General features: G+C 31.6%; 2 protein-coding genes across 3 annotated transcripts in view; one reads left to right on the forward strand and one right to left on the reverse strand.

Moving 5' to 3' along the window:
- The window catches only part of LOC143194949 (neural-cadherin), a 246,128-nt gene that overhangs the window by 168,110 nt on the left and 59,721 nt on the right, over positions 1-18,297 (reverse strand). The gene's annotated exons all lie outside the window — the stretch shown is intronic.
- LOC143195257 (uncharacterized) lies at positions 13,795-17,486 on the forward strand. Of its 2 annotated transcripts, XM_076402251.1 has the most exons (4): positions 13,795-14,255; positions 14,316-14,434; positions 14,719-15,214; positions 15,317-17,486. In XM_076402251.1, the coding sequence occupies exons 1-4, from the start codon at positions 13,934-13,936 to the stop codon at positions 16,180-16,182; spliced, it is 1,803 nt and encodes a 600-aa protein (XP_076258366.1). In that variant the 5' UTR covers positions 13,795-13,933; the 3' UTR covers positions 16,183-17,486. The 2 variants fall into 2 exon arrangements, with proteins under 2 accessions (XP_076258366.1, XP_076258365.1); XM_076402250.1 differs by having other exon boundaries at positions 13,795-14,434.

Consider the following 18,297-nt stretch of genomic DNA (forward strand, 5'->3'; position numbering starts at 1 on the left):
AATTAGGGTTAAAATTTTAATTCATTTAAGAAACACCAAATGTAGAGACACATGATCGATGAAATGTTGCTATGTCTGGACTATGCGATAGATACATCGAAACTTTGCAAGCAAGCTCTCGCATATTCTTGATACATGACTGCAGAAGTTTGTGGTTGGCTGTTGTCATTTTATTTTCTTGTAGTAATATTTTGAGTTCTTCCTAATTGAACCTGTTAACTTGGTTTTCTGTGTTCAATTTATGAGACACCCTCAATACAATAACAAAAAATGTACATAAAAGCATCAATAAGTGATATATAAGTAGAAACACTATCTATTTACTTTAAAAGATAATAAATTTGGACTAAAATTTTCTTTTTATATTTCACATTGTAAAATTATGCTAAATAAGATAGCAAATCACAATAATAAAAGAAATTGCTGTATAAAACAGGTAAATATCAATAGTATATTTGCACTGTAGTTTAATTATTTTTAAATCAAACCGTTGTATAGTACCAAATCAAGCTGAAATAAAACTAATTAAGCCCTTTATCCATCTGGAAAATTGTTTTTCACAGATTTTTTCGCTCGTCAGATTTCGTGTACGCTCTTGGCTGCTCCAAAAATTTCAAAAAGTTAATTTTTTTACTAGTTCATTCAGTTTTAATTAGCAAATTTCAGCAGAAACGAACCCGCTATCAAATATGAATAATGTGAAAGGGTTTGTCATAGAGCCAGACAAAAATCCGTAAAAAGTTATCCGAACAATTCTATGACCGAAATAATTAATTAAAATGTAATGTTTAGAAAGTACATTCAAAAGTTTTAACTATACTAGTTAAAAGTTTTTAATGATGTAATTTAATGTTACCGCGAACAATAAATGTATCAACTATAATGTTGAACCTGTTACATAAATAGTCTTAGTAGATATATATATACGTTAAAATATGTAATTTATAAGTTTAATTAAATTAATTAAATTTATAAATAATTTATAATTGATATATATATATATATATATATATATATATATATATATATATATATATATATATATGTTTTTCTTTCTGTTTTTGAGTATAATTTTAAGGAAATTTGTTGTTCTGACGTTATTTTTGTAACATTTAAGGTAAATATTATGTTTCTAAATGTAATGTTATTGTCCAGTATGTTATTGTTCAAGGTTCAAATAAATTTATTTATGTTCCAAAAGATTCTGATTTAGTGCAGAAACGGTTTTTAAAAGTAAATAAAAATAAATTTCAGGAAACCCCTTGAGATATCATACATCAAGTTTTCTAACCTACCATAGATTCTTTGCATTTCGGACCGACCAAATGATGGTGGGATATCATTAATATATCATCATAATATCCTTGCTTAATAAATATGTAATTCCTAATTGCAATTTCGATAGAAAGTCTTTCATTGATTATTGAATTGAAATGCATAATATGTGAATATTCACAGATTGTTTCCATTATCCGGAAAGAAAATATGGCTACATGTTAAATATCAGAATTAGCAACTGCTCAGTCGACATTAGAATCTTCAAAAATAATTAAAGTACAAATATCGTAATATTTTCAGAAAAAGTAAATTCAGACGTTTGAAAACTGCAAATTATAACACATGTTTTTAGAAAGACACGACAGATAAGAACCGGAGAGTATTGCACCAAGCACTGCCACATAAACAATTAATATTACAAGCAAGAATTAACTATTATATATCATTTTATGAAGCTACTGTTATGTTATATTAGCTAAATGTTATTTAACCGTACTAGAAACTTATTCGATTGTGTGCAAAACTGTTTCTATACTTTCTAATTTATCGCAAAAAATATACATGACCAAATATAACGAAAGCTAGAAAAATAATAATTAGAAATATAGATTAGAATACGTTGGAAAAATAATAATTAGATAATTAGGTGTTACTTGCTCTGTTGGAAGAAAAAAATTAATAAGATTTCAAAGAGTTATTTGGACAATTTTGCTGGGCTATCTTATATGTTAATGTTATAATATTGTTAGAAATGAGAATTGAAAGAAAATATTTGAGCGGGTTTAAAAAGTAAAACTCTTGTTTAAATAATTACGACAAAGCAACTTTGAACAGTATATTAAGACAATAAGGGCGATACAATGAACATGTAAATACTAAGATAGATATGCTTATTAGAAAGAGACGAGAACTGTACGAGGTGATACAGAGGAATTTGTCCTCGATATTTCAAACACATCCTTTTGTAATCTACGCCAAGCGTAGAAATTGTAGGTAGTTCGGCCAATCTGACAGGACCAATCATGGGTAAATCATAAAATTCTGATGTATTTTTAAGAAATATTTTTTATACATATCATTTTTTATTTTATAATATCTAAGTCAATAACAATTAAAGATTATTGGTTATTAGTTGTCGGATTAGATATTGTTTTTGACGTATTTTGAAAACCTTTTGTACAAATGTTTACTAGTATTTAAATAAAAAATGTTATTAACATATTATTATTTCCCTATAATATAAATAATATATTTAATTCTATTTTTATATATACATTTTAAAGTCTCCTTTTATCAACTAAGGGTTTATCTGGACTGGACCAACACTTTAGCGTAGGCTCCGAAACACGGTCCTCGGCAGTAAGCCTACGGACTGGCGAATGTCCAACTTAGAAATAATCGTAAAAACATCCGATCTTACCCAGTCTAGTTACTGGCGTGACTGGGATTATTTTCCTTGTCGGATTTTACACTCTTGCCTAGGACAATCACAAACATAAATTTACGACCATGCCGTAGCAGTATTCGAACCCGCGACTATCGCAACAGTAGGTGGACCGTCCCTTCAGTAGTAAACAGAGTCATTTTGCTCGTCCTCAGGTAGCCCGGATGAATAAAACTTGGCTACAAATCTATACAGGGGAGTTCGCATTCTACGTCTATCCATTCTGTGAATGGCCTACTAAATATAAACCAACGAGCCATAGAATCGAAGTAAACCAATCAAATGTTTTCGCGTCTCTTAGCATAATAAGCAATGTAGTAAAACAAGCAATAAAACAAGTACTGTGCTCAAAGTAGTGACTATTAGATATAGGAGGCCGAGAAAAATTACTCGAAAATTGCCTATAAAGTTAAATCTTTGTTTTCTCTGTGTCTATATTAGTAACACTTTATAATATATTATAACCAAACATCATTAATTTCTAATTAATGGCTACATCATTATATCGAAATATAAAAACCGCATTACGACACGAGAAAAAAACCGAGCATTATAATAAAGTTTTTGATCGCCTTTTGTTCAACTCCGTTCGAAGAACAATCTCGGCAAAACTTTCGCCAGAATAACCGAAAACTTTTCAAATTATTTAAGAATAATGAAGTAACAATTCGATATAAAACAATTGTTCTTTTAATTGTCGACTACCAGCAAAGTAGGCCGCGTTTACGCACCGTCTTTTTGTCGACGCTCACTTGAAAGTTGATCCCCTCGTTTGGAGCCTCGCCCTCGACAGACAAAAGATCGTTCCCTTTAAAATGATTTCGACATAGTGAATGGCCAATCTCTGGTCCATCTTTTCCTAATTAATGTACAACGTATTTTACAGACAACTTATTCGGAGACTTCTCGGATTTTGTCGATCTCGACTTTCCTTTTCTCTTATCTTGTTTTGCTTGTTAACATTTTTTTTTCGTCTGAACGGGAATTGTGTTTCAGGGAATTTTAAATATTGACAATGTATTATTATTTATGTTTCTGTTTTACTTTGCCATTCTTGTTTTCATAATAGAAACAATATACTATAACTTTAAACTGGAGTTTTTTATATATTAACAAACTGTTCTACTATGAATAAATGAAGAATTATAACAATAACTGAACGCTTATTTTATATAACTAATTGTAACAATAATGGAGGTGATATATCTTTTTTTATTATTTAATTATTACGTTTTGTACTAGTCGTTTCGAACTAACCTACAATTTGTCTTTATGATAACTTACATCTGGGTATCTAACTAGGAGGCCCTATCTCAGTCTCCGGTGAAATCATGTTTATACATGTCACTGCTGTATTCATACATTTTTCAATATTTCAATTCCAGTTCTTTTCTTTTTTTCTTTATCTGTTCCTTCCAGCGAAGTTTTGCATCAATATTCATTACGAGATATTTAACATTGTTCTATATGGAATGATAGTATTATTTAATACAGCACATGCACAGATGTACTTTCATTAATTCACTTTGGCCTGTTGTAATTTTTGTAGGCACTATTCTCTTTAACAGCTATAATCATAGTATCATCAGCAAATGTAGCCATCGTCATATTATCCATTTGTGGTATATCACAAATGTAGAGCAGATAAAGCATTAGTCCCTGTACACTTCCTGGTGGTACACCCGCTTGAACTTATTTTATAGTAAAGTAATCTTCTTCTTGTTTAACTGTAAACATTCTGATTTTAATGTACGATTTTAGTAGTTCGGCGTGTTGTTTTGCTAACATTTTCTGTAGTTCTTTAAATGGCCTTCTTGCATATCCTTATCGAATGCTTGTGGTATATATAAGAATACTTTTTTACTTTCGTAGGCTTTATTAATAACATCTGTTATATTGTGGACCTGGTCAATTGTTGAACGTTTGTTAATAAACCCAAACTGGTGTATTGGTATTAGGTTTTTTCTCTCAATGTTCGGTTTTATTCTTTTCAATAGGAGTTTTTTTTTTAAACCTTAGATATTAGTAGCAGCCGTGATATAGTCTAGAGGTTTTTATTTCGTTTGGTGACATTCCAGGTTTTGGGATCATTATAATTTCCGCCATCTTCCAAATGCATTGATCAAGTAGGTTAGTTTTATAATTCCCTCTCTTAGTAGTTCTTGCAGCAATTCTCCTGTTCTCACATAGGGCTTTTATAGGTGAACTGTTCAACATGAGTGCTTTAGATATTTCTTGGTTTTCCAGAGTGAATAATCAGTTTCGTTATTATCTGTTAAATTTCTTAGATAGTTATTTATGGATTTGTTTTTAATTTCCAGTTTTGTTGCCATTTTTTTCGTAATTTTGGGTTTTTCAGCTACCATTTCCTTCACTCCTTTTGGACAGTTAATTCCTTTAATTGTACTCTTAATTTATGGAGTAATATTCCAAGCAGCTTGTTGAATATATACTACGAATTTTTCTGCTTCAAAATTTAATTGTTCAGTTGTCTTGAGTTTGTTCAATTCTTCAGCAAATCCTTCCCAGTCTGTTATCTTGTTTGTTAACATAGGGTTTCTTTCTTTTCTTATTACGTTTTCGTTCAACGTCAGAATCACTGGCGTGTGATCTGAACTTAACTCAAAATCTTCTTCGACTTTTATATAGTTAGGAAATATATGTGTGAGATGTATTTTTATTTTCAATAACATACAATTACATATAACTATCCTAAATAACAGTGAATTGCAGTATATAAACTCGTTTTAATACCAGACAATATCTATGCTGTCTGATGCGTCCGAACCCATAAAATTAGTCTATATATTCAATATAAATAAATATTGAACTAAAAGTCAAAGTTGATGCGGCAACATTGCGACGATGATATATATTTTGATGAAGTAAGTAGTCTGATATATTGGAAGGACTGTATATTACTCTGTTAAACCTTTTCCCTTAAACTAAATTATTGGATGGTATCCTATTAGAGAACTGAAGCAAAACGGGACAAAACTGTTTCGATTTCACCATGAAAATTGTTTAATCCAAATATTCCGTTTGGTAACCGAACAGTAAATTTGTTTGAGAATGGGGGAAAAACAATTAGGCCGTTTAACTCGCACGGAATATAATTTGTAATCCAAGGTAATGAAAAGTTCATTCTCTCACACAGTCAAACGTTCTCTACCTACGCTATTTCGCAAAATAATAGTTTTACTTGTTCTGGTGCAGCAATTAGGGACTAAAAGTTTAGTGGAATTTTGATTAAAACTTAAAATTAAAATCTATACAAGCAAGAAATTGCTTTAAATTATTTTTATAACATCGAACTAAAAACGGTCAAAAACTATTTGACTGAAAGTTCATTCGTTGCGTTATAATACGACTAGATTAATATTATTATATATTCATTCAACATTATTTCATTCTACAAACTTATCAAAATTGCAATATAGCGGATTTGGTTACCAACAGTTCTCTCATTGTCACATATTAAGAATAAGAACTACGCCGGCTTGGTTGGAGCAATGGTAAAGGCAAGAGGACGGTCCATCTACCGTTGCGATAGTCGCGGGTTCTAATCCTGCTGGGCCATGGTCGTAAATTTATGTTTGTGATTGTTTAACATTTATAATTGTCCTTAGACAAGAGTGCAAGATCGGACAAGGAAAATAATCTCCCAGTCATGACAGTAACTAGTCTGGGTAAGACCGGATGTCTTCTGGGATGATTTCGAAGTTGGTCCTCTCGAGTCGATAGGCTTAATGCCGAGGGCCGTGGTTCGGAACCCACGTTCAACTGTAGGTCCAGTCCAGATAAACCCTCATTGGTAAAAGGAGACTTTAAAATATACAAAAAATATAACTATTTTATTTTAAAATAACTACTTTATCCGGTTAAAATATGCATCTTAACTCAATTTTGCCCTGGATAATCTTGCTTGAAAAACTTACAATTATTTAGATAGTATTAACGACCTTTGTTAAATTACAATATTCAATTGGTATATATAAAATTTTAAAACCAAAAGTTATTTAGGAGGTCTTACGGGGCTATATTATCAGGCCTATAAAATAATTTGAAAGGATTTGCTATATATATTGTTACTGTGTATTTAGTTGCATTAAGTACATTTGAAACACAATTCATGTTGAAGTCTCACTGGCTTTTCTTTTCATTACGCATCATTTCGTCGTGAAGTGTTTCAAAAATCACCAAAAAATTTTCTTAGTGTGTTGAAAATGTCTGAAGTACCGAGTAAATATCATTTGCCGGAATTTTTACCTTTTATTTCATGTGTGAAGCTTATGGAAATCATGCTTCATCGATTTCCACATGTTAATGATGGTTTAGTTTTAAAAGTTGTTATTTTGACGAAGATAAAGAGGGTGGACAGCCAAAAAATGTGAAAAGAAATATTTGAGGGCATTACTCGATGAAAAGAGGGCAGTGTTATTATTCAGCATAACAATGCCACATGTTGCAAGACTGGTGAAAACATTCTTGGAGACACTAAAATTAGAAGCACTACCCCACTCGCTGTATTATCTAGACCTTGTCTTTACTGATTAGTACTTGTTTCAACATATGGGTCATGATCGACATCAGAAGGATAGACTTCGAGATAGAATCCCTAAATTGCCTGAAAGATGGGAAACCTACTGGCTATCAATGGATTATACTTTCATTGAAATAAATAGTATCGATCTGCCACAAGAAAGTTTCAAATTAAGAAAAAACCTTTAAAAATAATTTATATAGGCCAATAATTCGACAACCTGTAAAATAAAAATTTTTAAAATCGAATTTTTATCAAAAAAAAATGATTTAAATGACATGTTCATAAATTATTCAAATTCGTTTATATAAAAAAAATTTCTATCTTAGGCAAAACCATCAACGTTAAATTGTTTTTTTTTTGTGTTTTTCGTAATGATACCAACATAAAAATGTTGTATATTTCCCAAAAAAAAATATTATAAAAGTTGCAGTTAAAATTTGGAGTCAATGGAGGTTTGAAAACGCGCTTTCGAAACATTCCGTTCGGGTTCATATGAAAACGTGTTAAAAATATCAAAAACTTAAAAAAACTTACGGAGAAATAATGCAAGTTTCCATTAAAATCCGGCGCTTGGGTTAGAAGTCACGGGAGTAATTGAATCGATGCGGAATCGCTAAAATTAATGAGAATGCTAATGAAGAATTTGGAAAATGACTGGGGATCGATAAAAAAGCACTTCTCCAGCTCGATTATGGTCGAAAATGGGCCAATTACGCATCCATTTCGACTTTGAAACACTGAAAGTTTGCCGAAGAAAATTAATTTTGCATCTCTATAACGGTACCGACCCATTTTAAACCTTTTGCTGCTATAAACAGAAAATTAGTCCATCGGATAATCGAGAGCTTCAGTTACAGGTTGTTAGTAGCTAGTATTGTTATAAATATTTTTTTTGGAAAGATGACTAGACAAAAGAAAGATGTACAAGAGAGGAGAAAAACTAATAATATATGTGACTTTACTACTTATTATTGATATTGTTCATTGTAAGTTTGTATTATTCATTTTTCAACAATAGAACTAAAAAGTTATTTAAATATTTCGTAATATCAATCTTTTAAACTTAAAAACTTAATTTTTGGTGACACAGAATATAATATATGTGTCCAACATTTGCTGGAACAACTGACAATGGAACAAAAACACATTCTAGAGTGGATTTGGGACCGGAAAAACGATTGAATCTGCCACCATCATACTGCACCTAAATAACACATTAAAGAATGACACTAACTCGGCACCTTGTACTGAGAAATTGGACAAAAAAGTACTAACACCATTATTTGGTGTTCAAAGGGAATATTGTATATTAATTTTACTTTTGAGACAACCTGAAGGCAAACAATCTCAAAAAGATCCGATTTTCAGAAGAAAATTAGTTTTAATTTAAAAAAAAACATCTAACACTCGTCAGATACAGACGCTTTTCAATGATAAGACATTTAAATTGTAGGACCATTGGAATAAGATAATATAGAACTAAATGTTTGTTTGAGCTAAGAAAAATGCGTGGGCATTTTACTTAACTGTTGTACTATAATATGAAAAGAAATACTTACGAACGTTATCATATCGTAGTGGACACTGGACCTTAGCTAATATTTTAAAATAAAGTATTTGATATCTAAGACCAGAAAATTCCATGATTGGAAGAAGTGGAATAATTGCCCTCTGAACACAAACACTTCGAGATTTATCTTGGTGTTATGAGAGGACGTAGAAGGAATATTGAGTCTTTAATCTATCGAAACACATTTTTTATGACCATTAATAGCAAAACATGTTTTTATATTGAGAACAATTTTTTGCTTCAGGTGTTAATCTGTGATTAAAAACGACATACTATAGCAAGTATTGAATTTGTTCGGATGAATATACTATAGATTGGCTGGGCACGAGTCATATCACTTGAAAAATGACAAAACGTTTTGTAAGTAAAAATTCTTTTTTTAATAATATAGTACTGGAGAAAAATTTATTTCAGCTTTTCTTAACAGATAAATTTAATATTGCATATGTTTCTAATATTTATACAATGAAGTCATACTATAGCACACTTGAAAGGTGACAGCTTATAAATTTTAAATAATAAAATATGAACTCAGTGAAAAGTTGTTCCATTTTTAAATTGGATATTTTGTTTTTTGTACTTCTGAAAAGGAGAAATACAGCTCATGTCCATCAAACTAGTGTGGTATTTATTGTGATTAGTGCTTAAATGGAATCCTATCTTAGAATTAACTTGCTGGTTTTCATTTAAGATATTTCGACGTTAAAGGCACACCTTGTCCTAATCGATAAATCCTAGAAAATGTCGATGAAATTCTTAAAAATATCTAGGTAAATAAACCCAATTTATGTCGCGACATTGTCAGGGAACTAAACATCTATCAAAACAATTTTGAACAATTTATATGGATATTAAATAAGCTCGACCATTAGTTTTCACATGAGTTAACAATATGAGAATAAGTTCATATAAAATTGGTCGAATATGATCGCAAATAAAGCCTATAAAAAGTTTACACATGGTTAAAGAACCCGCATTAACCAAGGAAGGCGATGTTAAATATTTAGTGGGATTGGAAAGCAATTGTACATCATGATAAAACCTGGCCAAACCATTAATTCGGCCCATACTGTCAACAAATGATGCGATTTCGAGAAAATAATTCAAATTCCATCGGATTTCTTTTACAACAACGTTACACCACATATTTTCATAGTGTTATCCCTGTCTCTGTTTACAGAGGGGCTTGTGAAATCCAATTGGGTCAATTACTATAGGCACTATGTTTTTATTGAAGTGATACAATGAAATATTCCTTTAGAATCCATAATGAGTGTAAATCAAAGTGTTATGTTAATCATCCAATCATCTAAATATGCGGAATAATATTGAAGTACGTAGTCTAAAACATTTAACGCCACCAGATCATATTAGTGAACATATATAGATTTTGAAGTAAAATTTAAAATAAGATATATCCACAGAAAATATTGTAATGAAAATGTTTTATAAAAAAATAAAAACATCTTCGGCTACAAAGTCCTAACTAAAAATAATGATCAACTTAGCAGGATATCCAATACTTTCAAGAATAACTAATAACTTAAATGGATTTGTTATATTTTTTTCAGCGCTCCTATAAAATAAGCATCACATGATTATCTTAAAAATAGAGGTAAAAATAAAAATTTTGCCCCAAAGAGGGCTTATTGGAAAGAAATCGGCTTTTCCACAACTTTAATGCCCCTCTAATACACCGCAAGGTCGTAAAACGGTATCGAATGTTGTGGATCTTGTACAATATCGAGCCCACTTCCGGAACAACATTCTATCAATCTTTTACAACCAATAACACTTCGCTAACGGTAGTAATCTTTACTTCATCGGTTTTTTATTAGCTCTATCACCAAACTGAATATTTTACATCGCTTCCATATACAAATTTTTATTATGGACGCAACGGTTACTTTGCAAAATTGGTCCAATTTTATATTCACTTTTAATGTTAAAAAAGTACAAAATATCTCTAAAAGAGAACAATTTGTCTGAAATACTAAGAGCAATATTAAATTCAATTAAAATATTCAAGAAATGAAAATATATATATGTATATATATATATATATATATATATATATATATATATATATATATAATTTAATATATATATATATATATATATATATATATATATATATATATATATATATATATATATATATATTAAAGCCTCATTTTACCAACTATGGGTTTTTTTGGACTCTGCCTAACGAACCACTGTTCTCAGCTTAAGCCTACCGACTGGCGAGTGACCAACTTTAGAAAACACCCCAGAAGATATCCGGTCTTACCAAGCCTGTTTACTGGCGTGACTGAGATCATTTTCCTAGTCGAATTTTACGCTCTTGCCTAAAACATTCACAAATTTTAAACAATCAGAAAAATAAATTTACGACCATGCCCCAGCGGGATTCGAACACGCGGCTACCGCAGATTTAATATAATAAGGGATTATGGGAAATAAGTGTCCACTGTATAGATGGCACTATAATCGTTTTTCTCGAGTCGTTTTATTGGTTTGTTTGAACTGCTTGGCTGAGATTCTCGAAATTATTTGATTGGTTTATTTCAATATCTGTTACATTTCCTATTATAAATGCCACTATTACGTATTCATAGCATAGACAACGTCTACACTTAGTATTTTTCTGTTTTTGTGACAAAATAATAACAAATTATTTTGATAATAGTAATCATTCATAGTGTTATTTTTGTATGTTATATTGGCAGTGTACTCTCTATCCAAGAAAGATTGTGTCGTCCAATCTACAGAAAACAAAGAAATAAAACACTATTTTCTATGAAAAATCTATTTCAGTTCGAAAAATTAACGGATTAAATAAAAAATTCCAAATTATCTGAATTAACTTTAAAAGGGCTTTAACTCCGAAGATAATTTATGTTTTTAAAAGTCCTTTTAAGATCATATTCTTAGAGTGTTAATCATTGCAAATATGATCTGAAAAACAATTTATTCAATTTTTTGGATTAGAAAACTAGATTAGAATTAGTTTTCTTTGTATGCGTTTATATATCAAAATAGTTTTTCACATATATTAAATTTAACGTTGTGCACTGTCGACTGAAGGTGACTATCGACTGTTTCAGTAAATATTTTCGGTTCGATTGATTTGACTAATTTTTACCTATCGGATTTTTCAGTTGAGTATATATATATATATATATATATATATATATATATATATATATATATATATATATATATATATATATACATATATATATATACATTACTCTACAATCAAGTCAAAGTTATGAAGTATAAAAATAATTTTAAAAATCATCAAAATAACGTGTTATTTTGAATGTAATAAATTACAGTAATTATCTTTTTCCTTATCTTCTCAAAAAATGTTCGAAAACGAATACCCACATTTCCGTCTCATTTATAGCAAGGTTGAAAAAAAATCTTAAGCATATGTTGGAATGAAATAGGTATTTTACGTTATTGTTACTTTTCGAATATTAAAATACGATTAAATATATTTAGGATCATTATTCCATTCCATTTTTCAGACAGGTGGCAGTCTGATAAAGCCAATATAAAATTATTTGAAATAAACTGGTCTGTACATTACAGAGAATCAAACAATTATCCGTCCTTTCCTCTCTTAATATTAGTACGGGAAGGAATTCGTACATTTCCGTCTATTATCATGAGTAAAAAACAGTCGAAGCGATCATTTGACTGAAATACTAATTACTATTTCCAGTGGCCATTTGTTATTATGGCGAGTGGCGAGTGACCAACTTTAGAAATCATCCCAGAAGACATCCGGTCTTACCCAGCCTGCTTACTGGCGTGACTGGGCTCATTTTCCTTGTCGTATTTTACGCTCTTGCCTAGAACATTCACAAATTTTAAACAATCAGAAACATAAATTTACTTACGACCATGCCGCAGCAGGATTCGAACCCGCGGCTATCGCAACAGTAGGAGGACTGTCCCATCGCCTTTACCACAGCGCCACGAAGCCGGCATGGACTAATCCTGTTTTGCGATTAACAACTGTTTCTACTATTTTTACGCGATACTTCCCAACGATGATTAAATTTCTGAGATTTGTAATATTTTGTTAATATATATGTGATACAAATTTGATTCTACCATGGCAAACGATTCCAAACTTCCCCAATTGTAACTGATTTCCTGACACCACAATCTATAACCGCATCGTAGTCAAATGCTGCTAGTTCCTGGACCATATGAGCGTGGCTACGGAAGAACTGAATTTTATTGTGCCGTGTTCGCTGTTATTGTTTTTGCTTTTATATTTTCAAAAATCCTCTTAAGGGCATATTCTTCTATGGTCAAGTTTGAAAATTATGAAATTTTTTTTTTAATTTCTAGATCGGAATATAGCATTAATTTACTCATTATTAAACTACTAAACTTCATTTCCTTTTATATGCTTTTATATTTCAAAACCTTTTCCCCATATATTCAATTTATGATATTTGTAATATGTTGAGACTCGAATATATCTGAACAGTTCAGGAGATACCAATCTTATATATAAAAATGAATCGCAAAATATGTTCCTAAGCGCATAACTCAACAACGCCTGGACCAATTTGGCCAAATCTTTTTTTAAAATGTTCGTTGAAGTTCAGGGATGGTTTTTACGGCGAGAAAAATTAGAATTATTGCTGGAAAAACCCTAAAAATAGCCCTTTTTGTTTGAATTTGTTTCGTGTATCAGTTGACAATTCATCTGTCATCTGTCAAAAGTCATCTGTAACAGACAACTTTTTTTTTTTAAATTTGATATGACTTGAACTCAAATCCTTTTAATCCGTACGAATTGTTTTATTTATTTAAAATTTTTTATTTGTTTAAAATTTAATTCAAATTTTAAATAAATAAAACAATTCGTACGGCTTAAAAGGATTTGAGTTCAAGTCATATCAAATTTAAAAAAAAAAGTTGTCTGTTACAGATGACTTTTGACAGATGACAGATGAATTGTCAAGTGATACACGAAACAAATTCGTATATCGTGTTTTGTGCAGAGTGTTTAGTTAGTTAGTGTTTGTTTAGTTCGTGATTAGTGAAAAAATAATTTATATTTGATATGCCTCCTATAAAACGAAGCAATTTAGGTAGAAGAACCAGAAATGCTATAAACCAAGCTAATTACCGATCTAATCGTACTGCACAAGAACGTGACGACGGAAATGAACGTGAAAGAATTCGGATATCACAAACGCGTGAAGCGCGAGTGCGACATTCAACTAATAATCGCGCAAGTTTGAATCCAGCTGCTTTCAGTTACGATGTGTCAATTGACTACAGTAACTACCAATGTGTTGTTATTGGTTCTATGAACTTGGTTTGCTCACACTGTAAGGCATTAAAATACAAAAACGAAGCCAATGGATTGTGTTGCGCAAATGGTAAAGTGAAATTGATACAATTGGATCCACCACCAGAACCATTGTACTCATTGGTTTCAGGAATAGGAACAGATTCTATACACTTTTTGACACATATTCAACAATATAACAATTGCTTTCAAATGACTTCATTTGGGGCAACAAATGCAGTTCGGGAAAATTTTATGCCAACTTTCAAGGTATGTATTATAGCAGTTACTCATAATTATTTTAGCGAACAAAATTTTCTGTCACCAAAGTTAAGATGTGTTACTAATCTTCAATTTCTTAATCATTACGAAATATATCACTTAGTCATCATATTATATGGTGATTCAGTTTCAGTGACACTTTTATTATATTTTATATTTGATAGATATTAGTTAAAACTAAATATATACTTTTTAAGATCAAATATTATTTAAGTTTGATCATTGACAATCCATTAATTTATACCACACCATAATATTTTTTTTATTTACAGATACAAGGGCAAATATATCACAGAGCAGGTTCACTGTTACCAGTGTCAGATAGCGACAACAAATTCCTGCAAATTTATTTTATGGGCAATTCACCACAAGAAATTGATCTGCGTTGTGCACATAACAATTTAGTAAAAAGGTCTATTGTAGAACAATTACAAACTTTATTTCATCAACACAATCAATTGATTATATTGTTTAAAACTGCCCTGGATCTGATGCCATCCGATAATCACAAAATTGTAATCAGAGCTGATAAAACACCTGCAGGTCAACATACAAGACGTTTTAATGCACCAACTATTGATGAAGTTGCTATCGTTGTAGTTGGAGAAAACTTGGAATCCCGTGATATTGTTTTACATCGTCGGAATTTTCAATTACAACCTATAAAGGAAACACACCGCTCATATGATGCACTGCAATATCCCATTATATTTTGGCAAGGTGAAGATGGCTACGATTTATCAATAAAAATGATAAATCCCATTACAGGTAACTAAAATATTAGTTTAGCTATGGCGATAATATCTCAGTCACTATATTATGTATTTTAATTTTATATTTGAATGTTATTAAAACAAAATCTGTTTACAGGTTCTGAAACCAACAAAAAAGTCAGTTCAATGAACTATTATTCATACCGCCTAATGATTCGGGAAAATGCAGATAATCACATATTGAAATGTCGGCGATTATATCACAAATATGTTGATGACATGTATGTTAAAATTGAAACGGAGAGATTAACATTCATCAGGTTGAATCAAACCAAACTCCGATCTGAAGAGTATATTCACCTTCGAGATGCGATTAATACTGATGGAAATGCACAGAATGTCGGTCGGATGACTATTCTTCCAGCAACATATATCGGAAGCCCTCGGCATATGCACGAATATGCTCAAGATGCCATGTCGTATGTTCGTCATTATGGTACAGCAGATTTGTTCATCACATTTACATGCAATCCGCAATGGATAGAAATTAAGCAGGAGTTATTACCTGGGAAATCATCCATTGATCGTCATGATATTACAGCCAGAGTCTTTAGACAAAAGTTGAAATCTTTAATGAATTTCATCGTAAAACATAATGTGTTTGGTGAGACACGCTGCTGGATGTATTCTGTGGAGTGGCAGAAACGAGGATTGCCACATGCACACATTTTGATTTGGTTGGTTGAAAAGATAAGGCCAAATGAAGTTGATGCAGTGATATCAGCTGAAATCCCTAATGTACAAGTAGATCCTGGATTGCATGAGGTAGTTATCAAAAACATGATACATGGTCCCTGTGGAACTCTTAATCAAAATTCACCGTGTATGATGGATGGTAAATGTTCAAAACGATATCCACGGACATTAATATCGGAAACAATTACTGGTAATGACGGTTATCCATTGTATCGTCGCAGATCGACAGCAGACAATGGAAAATCAACAATTGTCAAATTAAATTAACAAGATATTGAAATAGATAATCGTTGGATTGTTCCATATTCACCCATTTTATCAAAGACATTCAAAGCACACATCAACGTTGAATCTTGCCATTCAGTGAAATCGATTAAATACATTTGCAAATATGTAACCAAAGGGAGTGATATGGCTGTGATTGGAATTGGTGCAGAGAATTCTAATGATGAAGTTACCCAATACCAAATGGGCCGCTATGTCAGTAGTAATGAAGCAGTTTGGCGAATATTTTCTTTTCCTATTCATGAGAGACACCCTTCTGTTGTTCACTTAGCTGTGCATTTAGAAAATGGACAAAGAGTGTATTTTACAGCACAGAACGCAGTACAAAGAGCTGCTCAGCCACCATCTACTACATTAACCAGTTTTTTTTGAGACATGCCAAAACGATGATTTCGCACAAACATTGCTATATTCTGAAATGCCGAAATATTATACCTGGAATCAATCCTCAAGGAGATTTATACGACGGAAACAAGGAAAACCAGTTCCAGGATATACAGATGTATATTCCACCGATGCGATTGGCCGGATTTATTCAGTACATCCAAGCAATGATGAATGTTTTTATTTACGACTGCTATTAGTCAATGTACGTGGCCCAACATCATTCCAACAGTTACGAACTGTTGATGGTGAATTGTGTGGATCCTACAGAGAAGCCTGTCAACGTTTGCAATTGCTTGAAAATGACGCTCATTGGGATCAAACTCTCAATGATGCTGTAATATCATCACACACTCATCAAATACGAACATTGTTTTCTATAATCATATCTACATGCTTCCTATCAAACCCAATTGATTTGTGGATGAAGTACAAAGATTATATGTGTGATGATATTTTGTATCAAATACGGAATAGAATGGGAAATCCAAATATACAAATCAGTGAAGAAATTTACAATGAAGCATTGATTTCAATTGAGGACATGTGCTTGATAATGTCAAACAAACTATTAATTCAATTAGGCCTGACCGCGCCCAATCGTCCAATGCATGACGCTTTTAACCAAGAGTTGCATCGAGAAAGACTGTATGATCTCAACGCTTTGAAAGAATTAATTCAAACAAATCTTCCACTGTTAAATGAACAACAGAAGTATGTATTTGAAACTCTTATGAAAGTAACAAATGATGAAACTGGAGGGATTTACTTCTTAGATGCACCTGGTGGTACAGGAAAAACTTTTTTTATTTCATTAATATTAGCAACAATTCGCTCACAAAATAAAATTGCACTTGCACTCGCTTCGTCGGGAATCGCAGCAACTTTGCTTGAAGGTGGTCGAACAGCCCATTCAGCACTAAAATTGCCATTAAATATGCAAAGCAATGAAACTCCAACCTGCAACGTTTCGAAGAACTCTGCAATGGCAAAGGTTTTGCAGCAATGTAAATTGATTGTTTGGGATGAATGCACGATGGCACATAAAAAATCTTTGGAGGCTTTAGACAGAACCTTAAAAGATCTACGTAGCAATAATAACCGATTTGGTGGTGCAATGATTTTATTAGCAGGAGATTTTCGTCAAACATTGCCAGTGATTCCACGATCAACGCCAGCTGATGAACTCAATGCATGTCTAAAGTCCTCCAATTTGTGGAAACATGTTAAAGTACTTCATTTAAGCAAGAATATGCGTGTCGAGTTGCAAAATGACCAATCTGGAAACATATTCTCTAAACAACTCATTGACATTGGTAATGGCAAATTTCCTATAGACATGTTGACGGCTTGCTTTTGCTATGACTATAAACAAGTCCCAGGGGCAATCATTAAGTGTTTGTGGTATTAATCTAGAAAACCCATGTTTCTCACATGGTCAATTGTATGTTGCCTGTTCCCGTGTTGGAAAACCATCAGATTTGTTTATCTATGCGCCAGGTAATCAAACAAAAAACATCGTATACCACAAAGCAATATAATGATAATAATAATAATAATTATGATTCACATGATTAACAATAAAGCGATTACTTACTTTTCAATCCTTATATATGTTTTATTTAATTATTTTTTATTCACAACGCCCTATCACCAGGGTGATGGTTCTGTTCAGGAGAATTTTTTAAAATACGTAGGCACAAAAACTGCCAC

The sequence above is a fragment of the Rhynchophorus ferrugineus genome, unplaced genomic scaffold (assembly GCF_030347505.1).
Source record: "Rhynchophorus ferrugineus isolate W39M unplaced genomic scaffold, kcgeb_rfMv2 rfM4, whole genome shotgun sequence".
Classification (NCBI taxonomy): Eukaryota; Metazoa; Arthropoda; class Insecta; order Coleoptera; family Curculionidae; genus Rhynchophorus; species Rhynchophorus ferrugineus.